This window comes from Callionymus lyra, chromosome 2 (assembly GCF_982586985.1).
Source record: "Callionymus lyra chromosome 2, fCalLyr1.hap1.1, whole genome shotgun sequence".
NCBI classification, from domain to species: Eukaryota; Metazoa; Chordata; class Actinopteri; order Syngnathiformes; family Callionymidae; genus Callionymus; species Callionymus lyra.
The window spans coordinates 39,599,240-39,609,122 of NC_141819.1; the positions used below are offsets into that span (position 1 = coordinate 39,599,240).

The 9,883-nt window shown below is 39.1% G+C and overlaps 1 protein-coding gene across 7 annotated transcripts; it reads left to right on the top strand.

The window, feature by feature from the left end:
* The first annotated feature begins 1,313 nt into the window (after positions 1 to 1,313).
* LOC148086970 (flavin-containing monooxygenase 5-like) lies at positions 1,314 to 8,848 on the top strand. Of its 7 annotated transcripts, XR_015710547.1 has the most exons (13): positions 1,332 to 1,403; positions 1,549 to 1,656; positions 2,683 to 2,827; positions 3,027 to 3,215; positions 3,278 to 3,443; positions 3,550 to 3,692; positions 3,781 to 3,980; positions 4,086 to 4,221; positions 4,283 to 4,502; positions 5,124 to 5,196; positions 5,283 to 5,358; positions 5,435 to 5,535; positions 5,623 to 5,759. XR_015710547.1 is itself a non-coding variant. In XM_087785148.1 (12 exons), exons 3-12 carry the CDS (start codon positions 2,696 to 2,698, stop codon positions 5,770 to 5,772), a joined length of 1,671 nt encoding a protein of 556 aa, XP_087641274.1. In that variant the 5' UTR covers positions 1,332 to 1,403; positions 1,549 to 1,656; positions 2,683 to 2,695; the 3' UTR covers positions 5,773 to 8,848. The 7 variants fall into 7 exon arrangements, 6 of the variants coding, with proteins under 6 accessions (XP_087641276.1, XP_087641274.1, XP_087641277.1 ...); XM_087785148.1 differs by having other exon boundaries at positions 5,283 to 5,544; positions 5,623 to 8,848; XM_087785151.1 differs by having other exon boundaries at positions 5,283 to 5,535; positions 5,623 to 8,848.
* The last annotated feature ends 1,035 nt before the right edge of the window (positions 8,849 to 9,883 follow it).

Genomic DNA, 9,883 nt, shown 5'->3' on the forward strand with positions numbered 1-9,883 from the left:
CAATTTATTCTAAATAAATCACAACGATTTCCCTTTTTGGTGTTCGAAAAAAAAAATCCAATGAAAACATCGATTGTGAGCTTATAATCGTTCTTTGGAAATCATTTTTGAAATTGATCACACTGTTGTAAAGGAGTTCAGACGAGCTCCAGTGTAAATGTTTAAATTTGACATACATTAATAACACAAATACTTGATTAACAGAGACGATCTTGTTTGAAACCTCTTGAGAGGAAGTTTGCAAATCACCTTTAAACCTACTTGGACGTTGACATGTATAACTAAGCTCTCATAGATCATGAGGCTCCGAGGTTCGAACCTGCGACTTTTAAAGACAATACTTTTTTTTTTTATTGGATCAGACTTGAGCATGTTTAAATTTTACTTACATTATTTGGTGTCTCACAGATGTATTTATCCCTGGTCTACAGTCTCACTTTTTCTAATGTGTGCAACAACGACAAAGTATTGACTAATAATGCTGCTGTTCAAGCCAATAACCCATTAAGGGTTTAACCATTGATCAAGACCTGACTTCAACGGTTGCAGTCTAAAGTCTGTCCTAGTTACATCCATAAGAAATAAATAAAAAATAAAAGGGTACGTGAACATTAAATTTATACTAAGTTTTGGTTCATGTTATCTTCAGTCATGAGTCACAAAACAAACCCCACCCCCTGTCATGGAGAAAGCAAAGGAATCTGCTACGTAAATTTGATCTTCCAATTAAAGTCATGTTAAATATAAATAATGTTTTAATTATATTCAATAATATCAAAGTTAAGGTCTCGATTTTACTTGATTTAGATGAAAAAACTCTTTATTGATTCTGTTTTAGATAAAGATAAATAAATAAATAAACTGTTGAAAATACATACAACTGCTTTTCAACAATTAAAAAAAAACAATGGTGAAGTGACCATTTTCGTGGATAAGAACCTTAAATCCTGTCAGCAAAAGGAGTACAATTTTGGAACACATTAGAATTAAACAAAAGTGTATTTATTATTAAACTTAAACTTTTTTAAACTAATAAGGGCTTTTGTATATTTTACATTAAATCTTTCTTTCTAACTAAACTGTGACAATAGAAATATAAAGGGTGTCGATTTAAGAGCTCAAATTAAATCTACTTAAGTTTCGTCCCCTCTGGGAATCAATCAGCTTGATAACAATAAAAGGTGAAAATGTTTTCTTTCATTAGAAAACACTCCATACCATCAACTCCTAGGCATATATGTTATCTTGTTAAATATCTCAGAGGGAAGGGCCATGGAGGAGGAGGAGCCCTCAAATCAACCAAATGTGATCTATGAAACTCCCAGTTTACCAATGGAAGACATGGCTTTGTGACTCTCATCTCACACTGGACTGGTATTCTTAATTCCTTCAACAACTTCATGGTAGGAGACAGTTATCACCTTTTGTAATGTATTTCCTGGAAATATAAATGACTGTACTGTAATTTCTGATTATCCTTTAATACTCTCTTATGTCAACAATTCCCGGTGCAAAGATGTGACTGTGAGCCTTCTTTATTAATTGCAGACCCATACATCCCCCCAGTTTGCTTCATTTATTCTGGCACGTGTTTACATTATCCTGCAAACACGCCTGAAGAAGGCACGGTGCTACCTGGCAGACCGGACTTTAAAGGTGGGGCAGACCAACTGCTACTTTTACACTCCCTTTGGTAACACGTACCAGGCAGACCTGATCACGTCATGATCCACCTGATTCTTGCAAACAAGCAGAAAATAAACATCTGCAAGCCTGCAGTGAAAACACTATAGTAATAATGCTGCAACGGAAAGTATAGACATGTACACAGATGTAGTGACTAGATACATCAGCTTCTACGAATACAGTCACATCCCATAACACACCAGGGTGAGTTATAATAATGACAAGCTGTGGTTCAACTGAGAAGAGAGAAGGAGGTTGCATTCTTCAAGGCAGCAAAACAGGTTTAGCAGGGAGGTGTAACATTTGAAACCCCCTGCATTCTGAAAAGCTAAAACAACAGCTAATGACTCTGCATCTGTATGGGGGGGACTTGAGAAACAGACTACAAGTACAGGCCTTCCTCCCTCACAGATGACTAAAGCTTTGCAAATAGTCTTAACTTATTTTGTCTTTGACCTGCTGTTGAATAAAAGCAACCTTTAGCCCACTGCCATTCAACCCCTGCCCACAACATATCTCAGCCCTAAGACTCTCCCTAGAACCCCATGCCACCCACAATAGTCATTAACATCAAAAAAGTCAACGTGCAAAGAATATTCAAGGATAAAAAAATCAAGGAAGGCGCTAAATTTCTCCTTCTTCATCCAATGACTCTGATGATCCGCTATCTCCTGTTTTATAAACATCTTCAACACCTCACTGGACACCTGTCATGTGCATGCATGCTTTAAGTCTTCATTTATCGTCCCCTGCAGAAAAGTATAAGACAAAACAGGGTTTAAGGATTCACCTAAAACCAACACCCATCCCCCATAAAAGTTAATATGTTTCCTGTGACTTGAACTCAGCTCATCTCATGAACATTTTTCTAAATAGATTTTGAACCAGTCTCAGTCCTGGTCATTTTGGTCAAATTAGCTTGAACAGACTGAACCTTTAAAGCTATTATAGGAAACTGAAAGTATATAATCAGGTAACCTTTTCAACTTTTTCCAGCAGCATCTCCAAAATGGTTCAGAGGGTCGCAGTGATCGGGGCAGGACCTTCTGGTCTGACCAGCATGAAGGCTTGTCTGGAGGAGGGCATGGTGCCCACCTGCTTTGAGAGCAGTGATGACATGGGTGGGCTGTGGAAGTTCAAGGCAGGTACCTATATTTAACTACAATATATGATGTGACATAAAGTACACAGAGAAAATACATAAACATACTTTGACCATAAACAATTGCCGGTGTTTGTCACCAACTAACCACCATTTTACAAATACAAAGGAGAAATATACATGCAGACACACTTGAAAAACTAAACATTAATGTTCGTTAAACTATGTTTGCCAACAGGAGGTGTCGCAACCCAACAGAACCAGCATCTACCGCTCCCTCACCACCAACGTCTCTAAGGAGATGACGTGCTACAGTGACTTCCCAGTCCCTGCCGATTATCCAAACTATATGCACCACTCCAAAATTGTAACGTACTTAAGGACATACGCAGAACACTTCAAACTGCTGGATCACATTTGTTTCCAGGTACAATTAAAGTGACTTGTGAAATATCTGAGATATAAAACAATAATGATCCCCTTTTTCAGACATTAGTGAAGAAAGTCACACAGAGGCCAGATTTCACTCGTACTGGTCAGTGGGAGGTTGTGACTGAGAACCAAGATGGACAAGAGCAAAAGCATGTTTTCGATGCCGTCATCTGCTGCTCTGGTCACTACTCCTACCCAAACCTACCACTTAAGGATTTCCCGGGTAAGGACTTAAGACATATTTCGCAGTAATCACCTTCTTTTTTAAAATACAACATAAAAGATGAGAGTTTGAATGGTTCTGAAAAAATGGTTCTGTTCTCTTACAGGAATCGAGACATTTGAAGGTAAATACCTCCACAGCTGGGACTACAAAGGACCAGAAGACATGTATGGGAAACGAGTGGTGGTCATTGGTATTGGAAACTCAGGCAGTGACATTGCAGTGGAAACCAGCAGAGTTGCAGATAAGGTTGATTCTTAGCTTTCTTTTACAGTGGATTTCTTCATATGTGCTAGCAGGAAAACACACACTGCATTGTTTGTTTCTTTAATTTCAGGTGTACTTGAGCACCCGGTGTGGGGCCTGGGTCCTTCGTATGGTCTCTGACAACGGCGTGCCAGTAGACATGAAGTACAACACCCGATTCGTACAAATTTTGTTCCAGCTCTTTCCAATGGCATTTTCCAACTGGTTTGGGGAAAATAAACTAAATTCCATGTACGACCACACCATGTATGCTCTCAAACCAAAGCACAGGTGAGTCTTTCTACTGGCGTTGGGTTTGATGAACAGAATATGCAAAAAATACATTCAAAACTTCCAGCAGTTTTTTTTGTAAACCTACTAAAATCATGTTCACAGACTGTTCAGTAAAATCCCTGTGATCAACGACTACCTGCCTATGAAGATTCTGTCTGGGGTCATAATTGTTAAAACCAACATAAAAGAGATCTGTGGCTCCACTGTGGTGTTTGATGACGGCAGCATAGCGAAAAAGGTTTGAGGCTGGTTGTGGCTTAACTTAAGAACTGATGTCCTAACATGTCTCCTGATAACAGGTGGACACATTAGTGTTTGCCACTGGCTACAACTACGATTTCCCATACCTGCCGAAAGACGCTTTGTTCAAGTCTGGCCACCGAGTGGGTTTGTACAAGCATGTGCTCGCACCAAACATGGAGCATCCCACTCTGGCAGTGGTTGGATTCATCAATGGCCTTGGAGCCATCATGCCTCAGGCAGAGATGCAAGCACGCTGGGCCACAAGGGTATTCAAAGGTGAGAAAAATGATTTTGATAATCCGGACAATTAAGCATTTCATTTAGTATTTGATTTAGAAAAAGCAATTTCTGTCAAATTAATTATTGGGGGAAAAAAATGAAAAGGAGTTTTGGATAAACTAGCATTACATATAAGGGCTATAATCTACTTGAGCTTATCATGTAAACAATGATCTGTTTGACAAGAACGCAAAGACTCACAGAGGCTTGACTGTCTTTTAAGCCAAAACTACAATATTGTAACAATAGAATTAATGTTCTGTAAGAAAGTGTAAAGACAAAGACAGACGAATGGACGTTCAGTGTGTCATTGGGACTGTAGAGTTCTATACATTTGATATTCACAACTACTGAACTACATCCAGTGTGGATCAATACATTACATACATTAGTGTTTATAAGGTAAGTCATTATTATTTGTAAACCGCTTTTCTCAGACCAGGGTCCCAAAGTGCTTAAACAATCAGACAATACACAGTTAAAATAGATGCTTTAAAAGGCCAACTGTCTCCATCGAAACTTGTTGGTAAAAAAAAAAAAAAAAATGTTATTCAAATTTTCAAACAATAATCTTTCAACCGAATCTCCCTATATGTTGACAAATTTGATCTTCTTTAGGCCTGATTAAGTTGCCGTCAAGGACAGCCATGATCAAGGTTATTGAGCAAGACACAGAAGACATGGAGAAAAAGTAATCTGATCCTTATCTTCTAACTCAGCAAAAACATGTGTTTATCAAATATAAATGCAGAAAAACTGATGATGTTTCTTCCACAGCTATATCTTGTCAAAGCGGACCCCCCTGCAAGTGGACTTTGTTTCCTACATGGATGATCTTGCAGGAGATATTGGGGTACGCCCTAGTCTCTCATGGCTCTTCTTCACTGATTATCAGCTGTTCAAGAAGGTTCTGTTGGGACCCCTTACAGCATACCAGTACCGCTTGACAGGACCTGGGAAATGGGACGGTGCCCGTAGAGCAATTTTCACCCAGATGGATCGCATGTACCAGGCACTGAAGACAAGAAAGGTCTCACAGGTTTTTCAACCATGCACCTCATATTAAGTCAGGACAGGAGGACGTTTTTTGTTATCATGGGTGTATTTTGTCTGACAGGTGGAAGAAGAAAAGTCAACCCTTACCAGTCGCCTGATCAAGCTGAGTCTGATCGCCATGTTGGGAGGAGCTGTCGTTTACCTCATTCATGTCAGGAACCCGAGTGTCCTCACCAACATCTTGTCCAACCTCCAACCTATCACTGCCTGAGATTGACTCAGTCACTTGAAGAAAGAACAGAACACCTTTGTTTGGTAAACACCTCTCAGCTTTCCATATATTAGTCCAACAAATTATATTCTGTATAGTTGAACTAGCTGAAGTACCCGGCGATGCATTTTCATAAGATACAAAAGCACCAAAAAAAATGTAAATAAAAATGTAGTTTTAAATGTTACTTTGTCCCTTTAACATCCTTAATGGACCTAAAAGGGTGTTTGGAATATGTCGCCATCAGACGAAAAATGGCGTAGAAGCTGTTAAGGAAGCCCTAAGTACATAAATGAAGGACTAACTTGCTTAATATTTGAGCTACAATAAAGGTATTCCAGTGAATTCCAACCTGAAGATATTGCAAGTGAGCCATAAAATCCTTTCCAAAATATTATACATTTTTTGTGGGAGGGTGGATGTATATATATAAAAATAAAAACACACATAATAATGTTTTAAATGTTAAAACTATTTAAGTTTAAAAGGATTAGACATTATACATGTGACATGGAAATGAGCGATAGGAACATTTGTTGTTTATATAAGGGCACTTAGGTTTACTCAGAAAGTATAGAGACGCAGTTCAGTTAATACAAAAATACTTTTATTAATCATAATCTTGTTTAAAACCTTTAAGGGGGGTGGGGGGAATAGCATTTTTTCAATCTAAAAGGGTATTGCTTCAGGCTGAACAATGGCTCTGTGACTACTCGCACAGTAGAAATATTTTTCACCTTACTAATGTAACCGTTCCTTAATACTGGCCCGAGGACTAACGGTGGACTTCAACTCTCACTAAAGGCTGGTTTTAAATGAGATGGATCGGTGTCCAACAACGCCACTTTAGGACTTGCACCTACATATTTAATTCCACGACCCTGCGCGTAGAAACCTCCAGCAAAGGAATACAGGCACACAAAAACAAGTACCAGAAAATAATATAAATTATTGGAGTATCAAGACAATGCAGCGAATTAATTACGACCGAAATAGGCTAGAAATAATCATAACTGACAACGACATAACAAACTAAGGCTTGCACACAAATGAATTAAAGTGAAAGCACACAGTTAGTAATTATAATACAGAAAGAAAGGGAAAACAAAAACACAATAGTAATCTTAACAAAACCACACGTTGATGCGACAGAAATAACGATTATAGGCACTACTTCAATCGAGAACTGAATCGCTGCTGTGGAAAAATACAACAAGTTTTAAACATGACCAAAAGAACCGCAGGAAATTTTAACACAATATTAACACAAGATCTAAGTCGCACAACTGTAGCTCACACCTACAAAAGTTGAATAACCAAAACAAAACTACCTAAACAACTTTGTTGCGAACAGAATAACGAAGATATAAATTAAGCGGCGAGGCGAACCAAACTAAAAATGAAGATGCAATGTAAATAAAGAGGCAAGGCAGGGCATCTTTTATGCACATCCCCCTGATTTTATGAGTCAGCGTAAATTATGGCACGAATACTAGGGAACACTAATCATACCCAATGCATACGTCCCAGAACACCACGTTGTCTGCCCGACACTGGGCAAACAGTTAGAGGGCTTCGCATGTACTAATAGAACTGGAGTTACATCCAGGTAACTTATATCTCTAGTACATACATGCTCCGCCCTCTAACAGGCTTCTCTATTGGTTTATAACCTAGGCGAAGGTCTTAGGGAAAAGTTCACTCGTAGCTGGGACAGAGATCTTTACTCCATTCCCAAGAAAAGATAATTATCCCACCTAACCTCACCCTGTTATAGATGAGGTTCTGCCAGTTACTGTCTCTGTGTGAGACAGAGAACCAGCAGTCATGTCACGTAAATAAAAGTGCACAAATGTGGCCGTAGACAACCACGATGCAGCTTGACAGATATCTTCAGCCATCACTCCTCCGAAAAAAGTGGCCGAAGACGCTATGCCCCTGGTCGAGTGGGCTCTCAGGCCATCAGGGACAGGGTGACTCGCTGCCTCATAAGATTTGAGAATTGCACTACAAATCCAATGAGCAAAACGCTGAGAGGATACTCCAGCTCCAGCATTCTATGCCCTGTAACAGACAAACAGCTGATTGGATTTACGTAAACTAGCTGTGCATCTAACATAACATGCCAGAGCTCGTACTGCACACAGTGAATGCCACCTCCTCACCTACTCATCTCGATGAGGCGGTGGGTGAAAACCCCTTAAACAAATCGTCCTTGACCTAAAAGTCATGACAAGTGAAGTAGAGACTATAATGCAGCTGCGTGAGGAAGTAAATGAGAAATCAGAAAAATTTAAAAAGAAAAATTACAGTGAGAGAGGAAACAGCAGTGTGGATGAGGAACAAGACAAACATTGTAATTATAGACTTGACCCAGGCATGCCACTAAAACCCTCTAAACATATAGTTAAAACTAGAAAAGGTGAGAAAGGGACACTAAAAGGGAGATCAGATGGATTGGGAACAGGCCTTTATGGACAGTTTCCTCTAGTGGTGAAGAGTGGAAGAAAGAAGGATTATACTGTAAGGAAATGACAACTTTACTGTAATAAATAATCTAGATTTAACACACATTTCAAATAGTCACTTGATTAACTGATAATCTTTCATATTTAATTCATATTAAATAATCATTGTCTTGGATTGCATCCATTTACTGCAACACAGGCCCAGGTTAGAAAAGCCCTGAGAAAGATCAAACAATCCCAAATTCCCAGCAAGTCTGTGGGAACCACAGAACTCACACTGAAAGACACACAGAAACAGGCCAGCAAGTCTCTTGGAACAGACTCTCTCTAGAAGACAACAACCTTTGGTAAATTTCCACGATGACCACGTGCGGCGGCGATCTTAGAATCAAGTGTTTACAGTTACTGACCAATCCTACATGTACAATTGACTAGAGGCGTTTACCTGAATATTCATACTATAAAAGATCCACCATTTTGTGAGATATTTGCGTTCTGGCATTCGAAGACGTCTGCGATAGATCTCTGTGCTTGCTAGTGCCTGTGTTCACGTAAGTTCGTCTCTGACTTTTGCATAATTCAATAAACGAGCATTTTTCTTAAACTCATCCATGTGTCTGTCCTTCATTTTCCACCACCACGTACGAGACTGGGGAGGGGTCGGTTCACTGGAACACGAAATCCCCACAATACTGATTTCATCTCAGCAACCATGATGGATGTGCAATGTTTGAAAGAAAGGCTTCCTCCTTTGGAAAGGGGAGCAGGTGCTTGGATTATCTAACCACATAGAGAGGGTCAATCTGACCCGCTTAATAAAACCAAGTAAAAATGTCAGTAGAAGAGCTATTAAAGATAATCTAATTCAAATAAATCTAAATCAAATAAATACTACCATTGTAGAGGACAGGAGAATTAAGTGTGGATTGTTGAATATCCGATCCCTGTCCTCAAAAGCTGCACTAATTAATGAACTTATATCAGATAAAACCATTGACTTATTATTCTTAACCGAAACTTGGTTGTCTATAGATGATTACGTATCTTTAAATGAATCAACACCACCCAGCCACACTAACTTTAACGCCCCTCGACGCTCTGGTCGAGGAGGTGGAGTCGCAGCCATCATCAACTCATGTCTGTCAACCTTTACTAGACCACAATGTGATTTCAACTCTTTTGAAAGTATTATACTTAGCGTATCTAATACAACCTTGAGATCAGGTCAGTCACTTCTCTTTGTTGGAGTCTATCGTCCCCCTGGACCTTATTCTGAATTTTTGTCTGAGTTCCCTGAGTTATTGACCAGCCTGGTGCTTAAATCAGATAAAGTGATTATTGTTGGTGACTTTAACATCCATGTTGATAAGGTCCATGATAGCTTAGCTAACAGGTTTAACTCTATCCTGGAGTCATTTGGTTTCTCTCAGTATGTACATGAACCAACTCACTGCTTTAAGCACACATTAGACCTTGTCCTAGCATACGGACTTGAAATTAAAAATGTTATTGTCTCTCCTCAGAATTCAGTTCTTTCCGACCATCAATTAATAACCTTTGACTTCATTTTAAATGAGCCAAGTCTACAGAGCAGGAGCACTCTCAAAAGATGTCTGTCTGAAAGTGTCGTTACCAAGTTTATG